The 21,857-nt window shown below is 37.6% G+C and overlaps 1 protein-coding gene across 7 annotated transcripts in view; it reads right to left on the bottom strand.

The window, feature by feature from the left end:
* Positions 1-21,857, bottom strand: part of LRBA (LPS responsive beige-like anchor protein) — a 409,424-nt gene that overhangs the window by 26,207 nt on the left and 361,360 nt on the right. For 5 of the 7 annotated variants that reach the window (XM_071807989.1, XM_071807990.1, XM_065836223.2 and 2 more), the window contains 5 exons: positions 20,128-20,217; positions 16,643-16,835; positions 13,867-13,929; positions 7,728-7,883; positions 3,065-3,232 (listed from right to left, as the gene is read on the bottom strand). In XM_071807989.1, coding sequence (XP_071664090.1) covers positions 3,065-3,232; positions 7,728-7,883; positions 13,867-13,929; positions 16,643-16,835; positions 20,128-20,217 — 670 coding nt within the window. The remainder of the gene's footprint in view (positions 1-3,064; positions 3,233-7,727; positions 7,884-13,866; positions 13,930-16,642; positions 16,836-20,127; positions 20,218-21,857) is intronic. The other 2 variants (XM_071807991.1, XM_071807992.1) reach the window with 1 other exon arrangement.

The following is a 21,857-nucleotide window of genomic DNA, read 5'->3' as shown; positions in this document are numbered from 1 at the left end:
GAGGAAAGAAATGTTCCTGTTTTAGACTATTCCTGTTGAAACTTCTGTGGCATCCTGATTTGGTACAGCGCCATTGGATGCATGTTGCTGTGAAGTCATTTTAAGATGGGAGTTAGAAATTATTAAATAGACAAAAAAATAGGAAAGAAGTATCAACTTTGAGAGTACCTAAAATTCCAATGAATTTTATGAATTTTATTTAATTCCATGTCCAGTGAAAGCATGAACAAACTCTATTTTGAGGTAAAAAAGTCACAAGCTTCAAACACAAAAAGACATCAGATAAGTTAAATATCTAGCATTCTGCAAATGGGTGGAAGCTACAGTTGCAGTAATAAGACTTGAAACCCAACAAATCTGCTGGTGCTTTCCATTTCTGACAAAATCAGAAGTTAAGCAGAAACAGCCTTTTTTATTTGCCTTTTCCAAAAAAAAAAAAAAAAAAACCAACAAAACCCAAAAAACAGAACAAACTGATTGAACAGAAATGCCTGTAGAAAGCTATTTCTGGGAAAAATTAAACCCCCAGATTACCATCTCTTTGAAGCAGAAACTGTCTTTTACTATACACATGGCTAGGCCTATGCATAGTGCCGTAGGACTCCAATTCATAACAAAAGCTTCCAAGCATGCCATATCACAAAAAACTACATAATGTCTAATAGTAAACACAGGAGCTATTGCATGTCCCTAAAAAGTACGAGTTTAATAGGACTGCAAATAGAGACTTACCAGGTAGCTACTGTTTTATTTTAAACAGTAGTTAAAATAGTCCAGCATTAACTTTGAAAACTGCAAAATTTGAATATGTCAGAAATGCGAATTAGAGAAGACAGTCAACAGATTATAACAAAATCTACCTATTCCAGTTAGATACCAAGTACAAAATCTCAGCATGTGATCTGTTAAGGTCACAAAGGAGCATATAGCCTTAAGGTCTTGTTCACAAAGCAGGGAAGCCTGGCAAATACTCAACAAGAACCTCGCAGGGTAGACCTAGGAATCTGCAAAGATGGGCTGCACTTGCAGGCCTTGAAAACAGTGCAAAGTCACACCTACAAATGTTCATTGCTTCACACCAGTAAAATATTTAGGGTTTTCTCCACGAAAGGGCAGTTTTGCTCTCTAGGATTTACAAGCTGCCTTGACTGTCAAGTTCTTAAGTTCTTTTCAGAGACTTTTTGGAGTTTCCAAGTTCAAAACCTCTACAAAAATAGTGCAGACTTTGCATTTTTTAAAAATTGATAGATCACAAAATATGTACACAATATTCACAGAGATTTTGTCCCTCAACCAAAGACATTCACTTAAAGATGCTCATAAAATTCTGCTAGCCACAACCCAGAAAAGCTCCCATCTCTTGAATCGGACTGTTGGAAGGATAATGGGGATAATTTGTGCTGTTCACATCCTCTGCCAGAAGATTCTGCAACTGCATGAACTGAACTTCTCTATTTTGTGCAGTTTTTGAACAGTCTTCACAGTCAACATCAAATAATTTGCAAGTTAAGTTCACATATTCATTCTGATATTAAGTAGTCGTGTTTCTTAAAATCATTAATGGGATGCAATTTCAGTCAAAACTTCTCTTTTTTTCAAATTCAAATAACTCCAGTTGAGTAACAGATTGAGGATGAACAACACAAGTTTACCAAAGTGATTAATTTGGAAGATGTCAGATATTGCTTAGACTGTATGAAATTGTCTGCCAGTTATAATTGCAATATATGCCATATATAACAACCCTGCTTGTTTTCCAGATGTCCATTTTCTCCTTTGCAGACAGCAGGTATGTTTTTACTAGTATTTAAACAGGGTCAGAGAAGACCTGAAATGTATGACAGAAAACCTAACAAACACTCTTCTGAAGGCAAACAGAATATACTGTTTCTCACCCCTTCTCTTCAGGGCATTCTCTTTTTGGCTGAATGTGGAGAAAAGGCCCACTGTTTGGCTATGATGTGCCTCTCTATTCCCCCATGTAAGCTCTTATCAGCTGCCTCAAAAGCCTCTTACTCCTGTGAACTGGCTCACTCAGGTTTTTTATCCAGCTGAATGTCTGCTGCCTTCTTTGCTTTTGAGATCAGGAATTAATTTTTTGTGTGTGTACAGAGAAAACTGCCATAACAAGATCACTGTCTACCTTTCCTGTTATCTAACAAGGAAGGTGGGGTCACATAGTCATAGAGTTTCACTGTTTTCCACAGAAAATTATGAGTTAGAAGAGAGAATCTTCATGAGTAAAAATATTTGGGAATTTCTGGGAAACAGTGCAAGATGGAAGAGATTAAATTATTTGGGAAGTGCAAGGTGAGTTTGGGTGGGGAGGAGTTAAAATTGAATTAGGCTGAAGCAGGGTTACTCTGACTTACTAGTTCGGTTATATGGTATGAGCCCTGTTGCTCACACTGGAACCAATTAAAATGCCTAGTACATGAGAGTGAGGATTAGGCACGTAGCACCCTACCAAAGTATTAAAGTCAAAAAGTTAAGATTGCTTCTTTAATCCGTTCCATGTGCCTGTCCATCTTTCACCTAAGTGTTCTGCTTAGGCCATTACACATCTCATTACAATGACCTTAGTTAAAGTTAATAATTCACTGTCTGATAGCTAAGGTACTGCTGTGAGAACCTATACATGCACAGCTGCACAGAATACAGTCCGCACTGGGGTGATGTATGCTCTTTTTTGTTTTACACAACTCAAATACAGTTATTTAATGAAATCATCATGTTGAGAGAAAAAGATTTACTCAGATCGAACAGGACATACAAAAACCTATTTCCCTTCTCTCACTCTTGGAGCCTTTCCTTCCCAACTGAATGAGTGACAAGAAAAAATGTATTTATAAATGTTCAACATCCTGTAACTTTAAAAATTACTTCTACTTGTGCTGCAAAACAAGTGCTGCTTACCCTCAATTCTTGGAACTAGAACTGATCAAGACTACAAGAAAAAGGAACACTGTACTTTGATATTAATGTTGCCTAAAATTTTGTCATGCAAGGTGTTCACTCGAGCCATTTTTAGATATATAAACCAGATTTTGCTGGTTTTGCTTACCTCTTGGATTATCGCCAATGATATTGGTTTTGCCATTCCAGTACCAGAGCAGCAATGTTGCATCACGCGATCCTGAGAGAATGTAACAATTTCCTCCAATATAGGACTCGGAACGAGCAAGACAGGTTACAACATCCCAGTGTCCAAATATTACTTGTATCATTTTACCTGGAAAACATATAAAATTGATTGGTTTAAAATTATGTTTTTATTCTTTACAAGGCAAATTAAATACATTATAAAGTATTTTATAAACATTTTCTTTATTGAAAAAAGGTTTCAATAAGAACTATAGTGGAGAGTACTGTTTTGTTCTTAATTCCGTGGAAACTTATTTAAAAGTGCAGTAGACCACAGAATCCACCGGAAAAAAAAAAAATTACAGTCCATAACTATTATCCTGTATTCACAGGCAATCATGCCAGAAGGTTTTTCTATATGTTTACATTCGCTTTACAGAGAGAAAACAGGATAGTATTCACTTTTAAGGCAAGTTTAAGGTAAGTTTACTTGAAAGATGAAAGTAACGGTCAAAATGCAAATCTGTTGATGATGTGGGAAACGGAATAAGAAGAAGCCACAGAATGTTTAGGATCCCAAAGAAATCAGTAGTGTGAGAGCTGCCTAGAAAATATAGCATACACAGCTTCTGAGCGTCTTCTTCAACAGAGAAAAGGAAATTTAGATGAAAAATTACTCTTTCCATCAGCATTAGTATGTTTGACAATTATTTCAACCGCCATCCTTCTTTATTAAGAATTTCTGTAATGTTCAAAAAAATCTCAGAAGTCAGACCTGGAAAAAACACTCTTATCTATGGCATATAGGACAAACACTTGGACCCCGGTAGAGACATAAATGCTAAAAAGAAAAGAAAGCCTGAGTAGTTAAAAATGTGCCATTCAAGACCCTGTATAAACATGAATATGATTATTACCTTTTAACCTTAACTAAACAGGACAATATTTTCAGAAAAATGTAAATTTGAATCTTCATGCATATTGAATTTGCATGTGGGAGAGGAAACACACATAAGGTCAACCTCAGTATATCTCTGCCCAACCCCCCTGCCAGAGGCTGGCTCCTAGGCAGCAAACATGTCCTGTCTCCTGCCGCTCTCTGGATCTGCCAGCAGCGCACGTGATCCTACGAAATGAGAACATCAGCACTAAAATCCATCTCACTGGAATTGCTGAAGCCTGCCAACTGTAGATCTTGTAGAGGCAGGACAAAAGATAGACACACACATTTCTTCTGCGCCTACTTGTCCTATTCATGTAACATTCAGGCCAAATTCTGCATCCAGTGATACAAGGAAGGGTGCTGTGTGATGTCATTAATATATGACCTCAGATCCCTCAGCCCAAATGAACATTCATCCATTTTTGCTTTGGGCTGAGTAAAGAACAGGGAAGAACAGAAGGGGAAAAGAGGGAAGGAAGGATTTTGGAAGGATTAACAGCACAGGCCAAAAAACCCAAAGAAATAGGAAATGCAAACTACTGCACCTGAAAAGTATTTACTAGCTAGTAACATGAACAATAATAACACAAGTCAGTGTTGGGACCCAAATTAAGCACATCTTAATAAAATATTTTGGTGCATGAATTGAAAACAATTAGTCAATCATACAATGCAGTTAGTAGGAAGCATTTCATAGTTCTCTTTCTACACAGTACACAAAGGCATTGTATTCCTATGCAGCCACTAAATAACAATAATGGTAAAAAAAGACTTAAGGGAGTGGTTCTGAGGAAAGAAGACAAACAATGTTAACAGCCTGATTTATAATAGAAGATCAAAAAGGTAATTGCATTCAAGTGGAGAAAACCAGGAAAAAAAAAAGTATGAATACCAATTAAAAAGAGGGAATTACTTTAGTACCTGAAGCAAAAACTAGAACAACAATGTAATTTAAAGAAAACCTGTAAATTGGATTTAAAAGAAAACACTGACAAAATGTATTAGGCAAGTATAATCCTCTATGAGAAATTGTGAAATAAAGTACTAACCCATGAGCCTTTTGTGACTGGAAGTGGCAAAACCCTGAGGGTGCACTCACTGTGTAGATCTACCTTGTATCGGAAAGGAGAGTAACTGTGGGATCAAGTCTTTCCTGCATCTCTCTGCATCTACCACAGCTTTCTCTAGTGGTCACCTCTGCTCACCAGGGCTTCAGTTTGTGCCACAGGGTCACCTAACTGTCTCAGATGCTGATCAGTTGACAGATTTAGTCAGAAAAAGTTACTGACTTTCACAGCTAGGAGCACCAAAACGCTCACAGACTATATAACCTCATTTTGGCAATATACAAAAACATCTTACCAAGTGTATGTTTGGTTGTTTTTTTTCCTGCAAATTCAAGCTGTCAATTACATGGTTTAGATTTGAGAATAATTTAATTATGTGATATATTTTGCAGTTGTATAGCTGTAGTTATTCAACTACCTGAGCTGATTTATACTTTCAGAACACAAGTTTATGCTATAAACATTGCTGAGTTATAGAGATCTCTCTTTCAATTATATTCTATGTTTATAGGTTCTGTTTGAGAAAACAAACCTTTTGCAAGGCTATTTGTTTGACAGTTGCTCATGTAGTTGCACTGCTTTGTTACTTTTACTTTGTTGCTGTGCAGCTGAGGTTCAGTCGATTTCATCAAAATAGGAAATAAGCTTTTGCTCTTTCATATCAGTAAAAATAAAAAAATCATTAATCTTATAAAAGTTCCTGAACTTGTTTGTTTCCTTTAATATGAGTTGTCCTTTCTATACAGTAATTTCAAACATTACCGTATGCACTCAGATAATCCTTTTTGACAAAACGCATTTTCTAATTTGACAGCTGTGCTACAAATAATTAAAAGAAAAATAAGACTCAAATCTCTGCACTACTGAATCTAAAAATCTGTCTAGAAATCATTCTCACTGCCAGAGGAAGGTTTTATTGTGTTTCTGCTGTACTAACTGTGTTGAGAACCCCATGATTTATATTGAAACCATTTCATGTTAAAAACAAAACAACCAACCAACCAACCTCTAACAACTAATAGGAAGAAGGTTCCCTTTTTGTGCAAGTGCTGAAATATTATTGAATTCAATACTTGTGATCATTTGCCATTATGTATTACTGATCACTTCATCTTTTTCCCTTGCCATTCTGCCAATTTCGGAATAAGTATTTCACTACTATATTCTCGTTTTAATTCAAAGCCAAATAAACTACATCTGAATTAACTTGATTTCAAATAGAGCTAGAATTGTGATATTGACAAACAGGAGACACACAGAAGACACAAATCTGCAACTTATTTGACAACTGTATTTTGGTCTATATCACAATTATCTATGGTAGTAGTGAGATGCCTGGTGAATCTGACTTATACAGGACATAACTTAATGAAATATTTGTAGTTAAGATTGATACAGGACAAAACTGACAAAATCATATAGGTTCCTTCCATAGGTGTAAAGTAAAATATATCCTTCAACGTAAAATAATTAGTTCTCTAATCCTATAAATCTAGAACATATACTGAATATTTATTGCTGCTAGCTAATTTTTCTGAAGATCTCCTCTAAATTCACTTTTATGTAAGTTTATTTTCATCACTGAGAAAATTAAACTGAGAAGGGTCTAACAAGATGTCTGTATAATGAATTGTAGGCAGTCAATATGAAGTAAATGGAACTTCTTTATACTTAAAGCTTTAAAATTGCATAAATGACAGATATGCTAAAATATGCCATGAGAACTAGACTTCACATATTTTCATAAAAGACCATACTGTCTTGTTATGTATTTTGGTTTGTCAATGTGAAAAACACTATTAACTAACACATTTAAGAAATTATGACAAACATGCAGGATATTCTGTAGGGATTAATAACCTACTGGAAAGCTTGATGGCACACACATATTTACCACACTGGGTCATTAATCCCAAAGAAGTACTTTGCAGTGAGTTCACTATTCTCATTATAAGATAATGAAAAGGAAAAATCACACGTATTTTTTTTTTCCTGAGGTTCCATGGCTTTTAAATTCCTGTAGCTCTTACATTGAAAGATTCTTTTCTATTTAGCATGACAAATGCATGACCTCAATGGTTTGGATACGTGGCAGCTGACAGACTAATTTAACTGCTACCTATTATATTGATCAGTTTATGTTATATGAAGGAATTTGGTGGCTAAATCAATTTTTCTACTATAGTGTAGCTTTTAAAGGCTTTCATAAGTATTCTTTCACCGCATTTCAGATTGAGAGACTTCACTTCTGTACTTATTCTACAGTGCTTGCCTATATTTCCTCAAAAAAAATTATCCAATGCTGAACACCAAACAGCAATAAATTCAAGTAAGCTCTCTAAGAATAATTAATTTTTCTGGTACTCAGAACTTCACAAAAACTCACTAGACCCATTTACTTGTGGAAAGTACAGTGTAAGAACAGGTAAGACTGTTATATAGACTTGAAGTGTTACGTTTGCCCTTATTCCACAAAAATTATGGCTTACAATACACAGTAGGAATAGGTGAGAAAAGATTTGACAAATATTATTAACAGTGGAATAAATACAGAGTCTACTTTCTTCCCCCACCCCCTATTTTTGTTGATGATGAATCTTTTAGGCTATTCCCATATTTTAAAAATACATTACCTGAGTCAGTAGAATAAACTCGGAAACTCTTGTCCCAGAAGCCACAGACCAAGATGTAACGATTATCAGAGGTGATGACAAAACACTGGGAATGTACCTGAATGCTTTGATCTAAAAGGTCAGTGATCTGCCTTCTGTGCATACCTGTATTGCTGGCTGAACAGAAAAATACATAAAGAAATTTTAGTGTATACATTCAGAGAACAAAAGCACAGTTTAGAAACGTACATTCACATTCACACCAGAACTACTCCTCACTGCTGCTACGAGATTTTGGTGGGTTTTTTTGTTTTGTTTTGTTTTTTTTTTTGTGGTAGGAGCATTTTTTTTTCTATTTTTGCTACAAAATACTCATTACACTTCTGGGAACAATGCTGCTTCCTTGTAGTATATATTCTAAAATAGAAAAAATCCCTTCTTTAAGTCAAATGCAACTGACAAATATAAATGAAAGATTGCAAAACTGAATGATATATAAAAAGGTAATAGGCTTCCTTCCCCCCTTCTTCTAGTACAGAAAATTCAAAATTAAAAAAAAAAAAGGGAATCTAATTCCAAGACAGATATGCTATTTCACTTCAAAATCATACACAAGTTGTATTTCATTACAAGCATTACAATTTAAAAAAAGGAATAACTGCAGTAAACATTGCTACCATTTCATACTTTTTTGAGCGTTGCACAAAAATTAACCAGCTTATCTCTGCACTCTCCTGGCTCAAGTGCTTCTGGGTGCCACAAGTGGGTACCCAAGGGCAATTGGACAAGAATCCTAGGAGCAGGAGCATGACAAGCAGTTGCCATGAAGGCCAGCAACAAGTAAGAACTTGTCATGTGTCCAGTTTCCAGGGAGGTAGCATGAGTGAGTATGCAAGAAACCTGGGAAAGCTGCCCTTGATAGAATGCTAGGGTCTCCATCCTATGGGCCTTCAAATGAAAAAAAAACATGAATAAGACAAAAAAAAAAAAAAAAAACCACAAAAAAACCCAAACAAACAAGAAACAAACAAACAAAACAAAACAATCTAGGAAACAAAAGAACCCCAGGGAGACTGCTGTCATCAGCAAGTCCCACAAATCCTGGTGAGATGCCAAACCTGAACTAGATGCTAAGAGCTCCTCCCAGCCTCAGCCTCCAATCCTTCCCCCAATGCCTGTGCTGGCCCAGAACCTGCTCTAGAACTAAAAAAGGGAGCCAGAAGCAATGTGTGATCTAGAACCAACAAGTGATCTAGAACCATCACACAATCTAGAACCCAGTGCAGAACACTGCTGGCACCCACCCTCAAACCACTAACTCCAGAATTCATACCCATTCTAAACACTACTCCACCAACACCACCCAAGCTCTTCAAACAAACCAACCCCAAAACCCAACCTCTGGAACCCACCCACACTCTGGGGACAATCCCAGCTCTAGAGCCCACCTCTAACAACAACAACAACAAGCACAGTACTTGCCCCTTACTTTCAACTACATGGAGCACAAGAAGCAGATTCTGTAGTCTATAAGCTACTCTCAGAACATGTAAGACCGAAACAACGTGGCCTTAAACCCCACCCCGGGAGAGCCGAGGCCATGAGTGAAAACGAGCCCTGGCAACACTGCTGCTCTCCATAACCCTGCAGTTTGCAAGGAGATCTTCACTGAGTATTTCCTGGTTTTCTAATGTTTGTTTTGGGTTTTATTCTCCCACAGCCCAGAACGTACGAGTTGAAGGAGGCATTGTGAGAGGCTGCAGCCAAAACTCCATCTTGATAACATTTTTATGGGGGTGAAACTACAAAGAGTAACTCAACAGTTGCCAGCAGGGCTGTGTTAGCATGAAAGAATCACCAGAAGCAGGTGGGTAACATTCATGCTGAAAATAAGATTGATTACTTCTTTTTTTTCCTGCAACTCTGCCCTTGTCCAAACCCAGGCTCAGTGAGCAGTGACTTTAACTGGGGCTGAGTTCAGTCTTCAGAGGTTGCTGCACTTATTTCAACTAAACCACAGGTTCACATATCAAACCCAGGGCAAAGCTGGAGGTCTGTGCGTGACGTGTTGCCCCAGTCTTTGGTTTGCGTAAAGATGACAGAAGTGGACATCGGACATTTTTTGGAGTCCATCCAAAAGGCAAGTCAATTGATTTATGCGTGTGCCAAGAAGCTGAGATAGATACCTGATCGCTTTGTGCTTAGAAAATACAGCATGCTGCTAATAAAGGTCACTTTAGCTTTTTTTCAAGAGGAGCTGAGGGATTTTCCAGACAGGTGAAGGGTTAAATCACTGTTCACCTTCAAATATACCCGCTCACTGTACATGCCTTACTAACTAACATTTACACTAAAAGAAAGCAGGATTAATATCAGTAAAGTTAAGCATACTAAAATGATGTGCGACCACATATGCCCTTTGGTTGTCTTGCTGATTTGGCCTGATTGCAGGTACTGTACATAAGAGTACGTTGACATAAATTACTTCATTTAACATCTGATTTGAATATTCAAATATCTACCAAAGAATTTGCCTCTGAGTAAAGTTTTTAGGAAAAAAATAGTATAGAATTCGAAAACACATTAAGACCTTTTTCTTCATTTGCTCAAGTTCCCTGCTGCTTACAGGAATTAACTATGGAAACACCATCTGTGTAATATTGTGAAGGATTGCAAAAGGGCTCCTCGAAAAGGGCTGACACAATCTTATTCCTACAAAAATAGTATTATTATCCAATCTATTAGGTATTAGACATAAACTGGTGATTATCAGCAAGTCTAAAGAAATGTCACATGACAGTAGGCAACACCTTCATCAATGAAAACAGAAATGGATGCGGCCCCCACTCTCTCTTCCTGTGTCATTAGTAAAGAGTGATTAGCCAGAACTGATTGTCTGCCCAGAGTCTTGTAACACCACCCTTGCATAAATTGACACCCCCACTTTGGTATATAAAAGCAGGTATGTTTCCAACATCATTAATTAAGGTCTTAATGTCAGTATGGAGCTTCAGCAGCTGAGTTGAGCTCAGCTTTAAAGATCACCTTAATGATACTTTCAGAACTTGCCTGAACCCAATTACATTTATTTTGTACAGACTCTGAGGTTATTCACATGTGAACACACAAAGCCAAGGTCTTTCTTCTGCTTTCCAGAAATATTCCAACTGATTTAGGTGAGGAGTTCGTCTAAAAAAGGTTGTTTTTTCAACTGAAAGACCACAGACCAGTTTGGGATGAGGCTACATGTAACATAAAGCCTTTTCCTTCCTCTAGGGAAGATAACCATGAAATTCCCATTGACTTGCAATTAGAATAACAGAACAAAGTGCTCTTATAAGAAAAGGTAGTTGCAAACATTATATATCTGAGATAGGATCACTAAACAAGACCAGGTAATGTATGCCTCTCTTCCCGAATTCACGCACATGACCTGCTGCTCTCACAGCTCCTTTGTACCACAGACGATCCTTGCTGCACCAATGCCTTCCTGAACTGCCATCTCCCAGCAAGACTGAATACAGATATTTCAGGACAGAGTCTCGCAAAGGGGACACCAGCATCCTATGGACTCGGACATAAGAGCAGTGTCTGTGATATGAGATCACTTTGTCAGGTACCTGTTCATAAACACATGTTCTACTTATCAGAAAATTGCCGTGACAGCAACTCCACCTGGACACTGTTGCATTTACGGTTGGAACAAGCTGCCCAGTGTAGTTCTTTAAAGAAAAATCTGTTTTTCTCCAAGTGGGGAAAAATAACCAGGGTCACATTATAGAAATGCAGATTCAAAAGTTTTAGGCCCTTTGACCATCTGTACTTGAAACACCATAAATGCGAAACGTGTCGCAAAAGCACATAACATGCAGACTTACATCCCAGCTGAGGACAGCTCTAGTCCCCACTCTGCAGAGACTTTGTGTCCTCCTGGAGGACAGGGCAGGGAAGACCTGGAGCAGGCTGAAGAAAGGTGTCTTTCCCAGGAGCTCGTCATCGGCTGCAGCCTGGCCCCGCAGCTCTGCTTGCCCATGGACCTGCCCCTGCCTGGCCCCGGGTGCTGCCCCGCTCGGTCTGGAAGAGCCACGGTGGTGAAGCTCCCGTGCCCGGTGAGACGGTGCTGCAGCACCCTGGTTCTCCGGGCATCTCCTGCGGGACCAGGTGCTGGAGCCCGGCTCACCCTCACCTTGCCAGCCCAGCAGGAGCAGGAGAGCTCACTGGAAAGATTCTTTGTAGCACGAATATTTACCCTCCCCAAGGCAGAATACAACAATGTTCTTGCAAAATAATGCTGTCCAGTAAAATCAACCAGCTGAAAGGCATTTTGCACAGTATCAAAAATGTAAATAGAAGGGACAGCTGGCTGGTTACTGTGCATTCATACGAACATGTAGTCACTGGGCAAATCCAAAACACACATGTAGTATAGCAAATAAAACTGATGCATGTAAAAATGAATTGTCTTAAATTAATTGTTCTGTACAAGCACAGTGCTATCGTTTTACTGTGTAACAGGAACTGATTGGGAAAGACAAGGTGCCTGAATCCTCACAAGGGTGCATTAAAACGCCGTGCTTACTCTCATGCATTTCCTGTTCATAGGAAGAGTCCCCACTGAAGCAGGCAAGACTAAGTCCTCCAGGATCAAGCCCTTAATTTGTGCACTAACAGAGTACTTTAGCCTCCAGTATATTTAATCTTCTGTATCTAAAAATTTCCCAATAGTATCACAAATACTTTATGAAAAATAAATATTTAGACAAGACAATGTATATTAATGTAGAACCTATTTAACATTGATTCTCTCTTTCCATTACAACTCATCTAGTGCCATGGGCTGATTAGATCAGCCTGCATACACTTCAACAAGGCTTGCAATCATCTAATTTATCCTCAGGGTACTAACTTCTAAAATAGTAACATTTGGGAATTATTAAATTTAAGTAAAATGCTTTCGATTTTCCATTCAACATTCAGGCTTTCATTTCAGACGATAAAAGTAGTTTGAACCATTAAAAAAATATCAGAAGAGCGCCAGAAGTGTGATCAGAGGACTTTTTATTCGCAAGTTCTTTTTTCCCCTGATTTTTCTATGCTTTTATAACTGACCACTTCTTTTTCATTTAAACTACCATCCTAAAATGGATAGTTTAAAAAACAGAGCTAAGTTTGAACTCTAATAGGATCAGGGGAAAAAAAGAAAATCCTGTCTTCTTTGCTCCTGTGAACTGTCCTACAACTAGTTCGTATTTTGGGGTTAGGTTGTCTGACCTTTTGTTTTTGATCATGTTTAAGGTTCCATTTCTCATGCTATAGGCTCCCGAATTACAGTCCACTCCCTAAAGTTGGGTCTGTAATGAAAGAATTGACCGAACTCTAACCATGCTAATAGAAAAATCAGCTCTATATAAACTAATAAACCTCTATAATAAAAAGTCATGAATTGAATCTGTTACACTGAGTCATTAAATAAAAGACAGACATTCCTCCACCCCTTTTTAATAAAAGAAAAACATACACAAATTTAACTAGTGATGCTGATCAAAAGATGCAATAGCCTTGAAAAATGAATACTAATATCTCAACACTAAAACAGAGTGGGCAATATATTTCAACTTTGAAACTGCTTTGCAATTACACATTAATCCCCTCAGCCTGAACAGCAGGTCTATGAAGAAAGGATTGATCTCCTTTAATGATGAAACCCTGGCACCATGGTTTTATTTTTCACAACACGGTGCGGTTAAGAACCCCACTGTTATTATGAAAATTTCCTCAGCAAAGGAGCTCCATCACATTACCAGTGCACCAATTCATCATAACGCGCCTCGCTCCTGCTCATCAACAAGTCTGAGTGATGAAAAGATCCAATATTATCCTGACAGTACTTCATGCACATTCTCAATCACACATTATTACAGCATCCATATTAATTTCCACTGACACGCGTCCTAGGCCTGTTCAAATTAGGCAAACCAACGAGGGGGAGTTGATGAAATACCAGCATAGCCACAGCTCATTGCATTCCAATTTGCATGCAAATGGTTTATCAGGAAAATTCCATTCCCAGCAACCAGCAAGTGAAAAACAACCGTAATCTGCACTTCAGGGCCACCATACAGAGCTTAATGAATCGCAAAGAGAGAAGGAAGTGACAGACCTATGAGAGGATCGATTTCCACTGGCAGCTGGTAAGGCTGGTCTTGTACAGCACCTTGATGAGCTGGAATTCAGGAAAGAAGATTTTTAAACTCTGCATTTTTTTTAATACATGAAGCCACATAAATTTTGTAAGTCAAACCTACATCCATTTTTTTTTAACTATCCAAGATTCTCTTGCATCAATTGAATTGAAAAAAAAAAAAAAATCCAGGTGCTTTTGCAGGCTGCTTATTAAACATTTATTTTAGATTAGTGCTGTTCTGAATGTATGCCATCAGCAGCAGCTCCGGTCCTGAGCCATAAGCTCTAGCAGATGCTTTACTGGCAACCTCTCCTGTCGCAACAAAACAAAATTAAGTGGTAAAGAGCACTGAAAACAAAATGTGACAACCATCTGCTGACTGTAGCAAATACTATTTTCCTCTTCACTTTTTTAAAGCACTGCTTTGAACAAGTGAAGCACAAAGGACATTAAAAAAAAAAAATTCAGTTTATGATGCAGGCAGGAAAATCTCATAGTCATCCTGAATTTAAGGATTCATCCATCACCAAAATCCATTTATTTGCAAGTTTGCATAGAAGTTAACATACAATTCTGCAGACCTGCATTCCATCTGAGCACCTGGCATACCAATGAAACATTTAACACCTGAATTTTCCTTCAGTGTTAAAAAAAAATTGACTTCTTTTTTTTCCCCACAATCTCACTAAAAACAAATAAGCAAGCAAGCACACTCCTATTTCCCCTCCCCACCCCCCAAAACAGTCCACAAGATATTCTTGAAAGCTGAACAAAAAATAATGGCTGAATACTTACACCTATGGTTTTTCTATCTACCATCCATAGCTTAATATAAAAATCAGTATGAGTAGAAAGGTTTCATAATTAATTGGGAAGTCAAAGTTTTGCTGCAATGAAACACTATCACAGAACAAAACATGGAACTCGTATGACAAAACAGAGGTATCCTGTTGGGTACCAGTGCCATAAGATGTCAGCAAAGCCACCAAACTCATACACAAAAGCAGAAATGAGATTTTTAATTACCCATCAGTGACAACTGGTCACTTGGCAACTTATCTTTTTTATCCTGAGGACTCATTAGTAAAGACACTGCTAAGCCCACAGCAGGAGATACGGAGTAGTAATGATACCTGCCCTCTAATCCTAGCAAATCCCCTTTGGGTATAAAATTTGAAGGCAACAATAGTGAGGGCTAGCCCCAGGAATCCATATCCAGGTATCTTAAGCATAGTACTCCTTTAACTGCCTGCGGCTACAATCAGTGTGCTCTCAAAGAGGTGGGGTGAAGTGGATTTTTGTTGGGGCTTGGTTTTGTTTGTCTTGAACTGTAGGTTTTCTTGAGCTCTTTATAAAGGCAGAACAAATGTAAAATGCCTCTAAATGAAAAAATAGTGAGTCAAAAGCACAGCTTACTGGTCTACTTTTCACACGTGATGGAAAAAAAAAAAAATCGGAAGGTTTTATTCAACTCACAACAGTTGATTACTGCATTCAACAACTGGTTGCTTGCCCACCAAGCAGTAGACTTATGAGGAAATCAAGATCCACTCCTGTCACTTTAGAATCCCATGACTGTTGTATGTCCACAAAGGCTATTTTTTAAAAAGCGCTGAATATTATATGTCCAAGGTCACACATCCAAGGTATGAGAGTATATTGCCATCCTCCTTTCAAACAAGTGTCAAGACCCCTGCAAATAATTCTTGCTCACAACTTGTTATCTCAACAAGCCTCCCTTCCCCCCTTCCTTTTTAAGCATTTCTTGGGTGGGTGAAATAATACATAAATGTTTCTATTTGCACAATGTGAAGAGGTAATTTGTGAGAATTAGGAAAAAGTGTGGGAGTCATCTGGCTTTTTTCAAAATGTAATCTAGGACCCTCAGTCCAGATTTCTTAGCAGGAATTTCAGTCATGTGAGTACTACACTGGTACAAATATCTCCTATTTTAGTTATTTGAGTAGAAGCTCTTTTTTCTCTTCCTTCAAAAGCCTTTGACCCGATTTACTGCATAGCACTGAAATAAACTACCTTTCAGGGGTTGGGCCTGAGACCACCACAGTCAGGGAGAAGAGGATGAGTACCTTTACGATTGGAGAACATTAGAACTGAAAACCTAATGACTATATTCTCCAGTCCAACACATTTTTGAAGCTTAATTAATTTGATTTGTTGTTATGCAAATAAACATGTTGTTTTCCTTTCCTATTGACAAATACATAAGCACCTAATAACTTTGGGATATTTAAGTTACAGAACATACAGACTTCTGATATAGTTTATCTTCTAATTCTCATTCAGGAGCTTTAACATCAGAATATCATGTTCATAGTCAACTACAAAAAGACAGCAGAAAATTTTTCAGGCAAGTTATACATGCTTAAAAACTTGTCTTTGACATGATACGGCTCAGGCTTCCATCTGACTGAAAAATAAATTCAAGAGGAAGAGTGTGACTTTATTATGGTCAAATAGTGATACACTGTTTTTGTCTTCTTGCATAGCACTTGATGGCCTGGAAAGCACTGTATCATTACAAACCTTCTGTGTGCTACACATCTTACTACACAATAGTTCCAATCACCTTTTTAAGGAGAAACTAAGTCCGCATGTGAAGAGCATGCTGTGTCAATGTGAATGCTTTTCACACTATAAATTTAAAACAGTTCTGCAGCAAATTTCGAAACAGACAATAGAAGCACTGCTTGATAGCAGTGGTTACTTATGTTATTTATTTTAATTTACTTACCAGGAAGATTATGCCATTTGTTTACAGCAAATAACCTATTGGCAGTAACTGTGATCACAGCAGGAGTGGCCAGACCAGGCTGGGTGTTGGCTGCTACATGAGTTACAGGGGAGTTGGATGGGAACTTGAGAACCATGATAACGTCCTGTTGAGCTTGGTCTGTGAACATCAACGGACTCTGCAGGAGGAGATACTGTTGAGTGCACACAACAAGAACCCAAATACATGGGAAAATAAAACACAGGGAGGAGAAAAGAAGACAGGACAAGAGAAGGAAGATTGGATTAAAACACACAAGATCCAATGAATCAATGAAAAAGCAAATACAGTAATAGTGGACAGCCTTGTGGAAACAACCATTTTAGGTAGAAAACCTTCATGTATGCATCAATTTGAGGGCTTTGCTGAACACAGGGTGTCTATATACAAACTTTGCTACGGATCACAGCAGATTAAACCAGAAGTTCCCAATCACGTATCTCTGCCAAAAGAATTCTCCTTCATATCTGCAGAGATAGCATGTCAAGGAAAGCAATGCCAAACTAGGAGGGAACATTAAAAAAAAAAAAAAAAAAAAAGTGAGCAAAAGAAATTCCTGCTCCCAGACGTTGTCTCAAGTTGCATTAAATTGGCAGACAGCAATTCTTTACAAGCCAGATGAGAACATGAAAGCACATTAAAATAAACAGATACACACATACACTAGATATATGTTCTGTATATACTTCTGGTGTACAAAAATAAGATTTATGAATGCAAAGCAGAAGACTTCACTGCAAATGTGTTTCAAAGGACAAACATAATTAAATGCAGTTGTAAAGAATATAAAGTGGACGTGATTACAGACACTACCCTGCTTTGTTTCTAGAAATACTAAAGGAAGGGAATTAATCCAGATTCATTTTCAACAGAATATTTTTAGGTTTTAGTTTTTTAATTTAATAAGCTGAAAAGTTTAATAACTTTTTAACTAAGCTCTCTAACAATAATGCAAATATCGAAACGAAATATCAAGGACCTTTGATCCAGATATCAAACAAAAGGAGGAAAAGCAAAACTTAATGGGTTTGTGATTATGTAGTGTACCTAAAAAAAAGGAATTATATTGAGATGTAGAAATACAATGACCCTGGCCAACAGTAGCCATATTGCTCTAGTATTTGTAATTTTCTAATAACTGAATTAGAACACTAATGAAGTGTTCTTGGCTATTTTCCATCTGCAATATTTCATTACATGTATGTATATGTAAGTGCATACATTTAACGTATATTTATACAGAACTAATAAAAAATTAAATACATTTGCATTTTTATTATCACTCCTTTTTAAAAAGTTATTAAGAGTACTTAGAAAAACATATTGCTCTATGAATTCCTATTTACAGTCTTTGCATAAAGGTGTAAATAAAAGCAACTAATAAGCTACCCAGACACCCTTCTGAGCAAGTGGCTAAAAGCCAATCAATATTATGAGTTAATCCTCCCTGGATGCTCATTCAATTAAAGGTGTCAGTAATGCCTCATCTGATGTGGCCTCAATTAAATCCAGCTATCTGATGGCTGAAAACACAAGGGGATACAGCAACAGCAGCAAAACCAGACAAATAGGCAGCCTTCGTGTGACTGCTAATTACTACACCTGGTGCATATTATGGCTTGTGCACTTAACACAGCACGTGGTAGCTTTCAGTTCTGTTGTATTCATGCAGACATGCACACACACACACACACAAAAAAAAAAAAAAAAAGAAAAGAAAAATCAGTAAATAATAAAACTCAAAATAATTCAAAATTGTGACAGGAAAAATACCTGTACTGTATTTCAGCTCTAGGAATACTACTTATAAAACCACTTAATATAGTGCTATTATAAAATCATGTATTAATAACTACAAAACTGCTCAAAGCAAGTGGAGAACTAAGAGCTTTTATTCTGTGTGTACCTCAGCCTGAAAAAAAACATAGGAGTTAGAAACAGTTAACTTCCTAGAATTTAACTTCTTCCATTACGTACTAAATCATTGCTAATTCAGCATCATGAAAAATGTTATGATAAAACCAGGCAAACTGCTTCCCGGCATCAACGCTATTTATATAACAATGGGTCTGACAAACATGTCAACGCTCAACTTCTCAAGTTCCTCCTCTTCCTGAAACAAATCCCTCTAAATTAGGGCAAGTACCTAATGCATGGCACCACGACAGAGGGACACACGTATGGCGTCTGGCCGTATGATGAGGGCACTTGGGTTCCCCAACATCCCCGAAAGAGGCAGCTCTGTGGGTTGCACATGCACGTCACTGCAGTGATCTGCAGCCCTGGGACACTGCATGGGAGGTGCGAGGGGCCAGCAGATCACAAATGAGCACAGTCGGCTCTGTCCACCCAGAACGTGGGATCCCAGGGCAGGAGCACGGCTACAGCACAGCTGTTGAAGTGTAATATGGACTTGCTGCAGAAAGGGTGGTGGGGATGAGGGGACAGTCAGTGGACTGTCTTGTGTATGACACGACACGATATTTGAGAAAGGATAGTAGCTCAATTTGACAAGTAAGTTTACATTTCTTAGACTCCTCTATCACAAAGTTTGTAAGCTACTTTGGACACATTTTGGATTTTTGTGTAATTTTTCTAAAACCTTTTGCACTTGTTTTAATCTAATAACCTTAGTTGGCCTGAGTAGGACATACACCTTACAGAATATACATGAAGAAAATGTCTTTTTTCAGTATAAAATGTCCATTTCAGCAATAAGCAAATGTAACCTTTTGAAAAACTTGTGAATTAGCAGACCATTTGCTCCTCTTGTCAGAGTATCACTTAACATACTTAGTTCTGAATCTATGACAACACAAATGATATGTTAGACCCAAGGACTGCACACAACATGATATGGAAAGTAATCAGTAATAAAATAATAGTTTGTATAATAAAATTATATTAGACACAAGTAGAGGTAAAAGGGAAAGCATGTTAATGCTCACTGCCTGGATTTTATCACCCTAGCTTTACTGCAAAACACATTTAGTCACATTCTTTGCTATGTTAAGTTTCAGCTCATGAATTCCTAGTAATCCTGGTTTAAGGGGAAAACCTATGCCTGAGGGAAAAGCCATGGAAGTTCCACCTCCTAAATCCATGCTTCTTGGGGAATCTGCCAAACATTAACTAAATTGTCTCCATGATGACTGGCTCTCACCTGTACAGGTATGGTATTAACAAAATCAACTGATGAAGTGTTCTTAGCTTACACTGACAAAAACGGTCTGTACTAGAAATCAATACAATCCTTTCAGCAATAAATAAAATAATAGTTAAGCACTGCATACCGAGCTCAGTCCTACAGAAACATAACTCCTCTGCTGGTTTTAATGACACAGTTCCACAGACCACAGAAAAGCAAAGCGGCTGGTTCTGTAACTTAAAGATAGCAAAGGAAGTGAATAAAACTGCAGGTCACGAAGAGTTAACGTGGTACTTACCACCTGCATGGCAGAACTTCTTGGAGGATGTGGTTCTATGAGCAGTTGGGAAGGGGTCTGTCCAAAACTTCGTATTTGAGCTTCAACAGCCTGGAAAAGGCACAGGCAGGTTTGCATGTTAAGAGGTGCTAATTACAGGCAATAGAACCATAACTGTCACCTGAAAATGTCATTCCACACTTCTGGCTTGTTTCATGTTGAAAATCAACCCCGTGTGTTCACTGTGGGGCTAAGTGCTTGGCACTGGTACTAAGAATGAGGTAATCATTTTAGTACTGTGGATGCTGTTTCCATGAGAAACTCTGCAAAACCTCATCCCGCTCAATGATATTAAACAGAAACCAGCTATTATAATCAGAAACTCGCTTTATTGGCTCCGTTTTTTCTTTCTAACACTGGCTTATCCTGTTTATATAATAAGTCAGAAACAAAAGTTAATTTTTTAAAAGTTTCTACAGGTATTAAGAGTGTTCTACTTTCTACTTTCTATTTAAACTTCAGTGTGCTTAGTTTCACAGCAATAACCGCTACATTGAGCTTTTTTCTTATTTTTATTCAAAAAGAGCAAACGACTTTAGAATGCATTAAACTACCAACAGCAAGACTAATACTAAACGCAGCTAATGGGGAATGTGAAGATATAATGCAACCATTTTTTAAAAAAGTTTCTCTGTATCTTCAGCTTTAGCGCTTAGCTCACAGGACACACATGAAAATACCATCTCATGCTTAGCAATTTCTTAAAAATAATTAATCTGAATTGTGTGAAGTTATACCTCTTCCCGAGGCACATCCAACTAGCTTTCCAAGTGGCCAACTACTGGTGCACCAACTCAAAGATAAAAACAAGCAGCTAAAATTACTAAGTTACTTCTTGTCAGCCCTATACTATCCACAGAAATATGCTAATACTACGAAAAAATCTTAACTCATTCATCTTAGATTAAATCCCTTTCATTGTGAGCTAAACTAAGCAAAATTACTTTGCATTTGCTGTGGACTAACAGATACTTTAGTTTCTCTGTGCACGGTGCATTGAGCCCTACATTTTCAAGTGTCTAGAGCTGCTCAGTACCTAAGGTGAGGCATTAGCAAATCCTACTTTCAAAACAAGTTCTGAAAATCAGGCCCTTCAAAGAGTGTTTTAAATGGAACACTCAAATGCTAAAACACAAAATGACTAGCTACTCATGTTTTTCTCTCAGACATTCTTCTTTTTCCTCACTCAACGTATCTTGAGGCTCCTCACACTTATATTTCCCGTTCTACTTTAGCCATTCATTAAAATTTTTGAGAGAGTGGAATAACACGTACACTGATCTTACTCTTACAAACAACTATTTTTAGAGAATAATAATAATAAAGACTATCACTTGGACACACAACAATCTCCTGTTACAGAAATAACAAAACCAAAAATAGAATGCACCCAAGGCCATAAGATCATCAGAAATAATCATCCTCTGATAGGAAGCATGCCACCCAAAACACTTGACCTTATTACATTTGGCAGGGCTTTTGAAACATCTGAACTCACCAGAGCAGGAGTTGGAATTACTCTGTGGGCAGATTCTATCACTCCTGCCCACTCTGGGAAGCACCTTAATCTTCAAAGAACGGGTAAATAACTAAAATTTACCAAAAAGGCAGCTGAAACCTGACATATAAATGGTGTGATTCAATGAGTGCTTTTTGAAGAACTGCAATATCGGATTTGTGAAACACCAAAG

This window comes from Patagioenas fasciata, chromosome 4, assembly GCF_037038585.1.
Source record: "Patagioenas fasciata isolate bPatFas1 chromosome 4, bPatFas1.hap1, whole genome shotgun sequence".
Taxonomy (NCBI): Eukaryota; Metazoa; Chordata; class Aves; order Columbiformes; family Columbidae; genus Patagioenas; species Patagioenas fasciata.
This window is presented reverse-complemented; position numbering and strand designations above follow the sequence as displayed.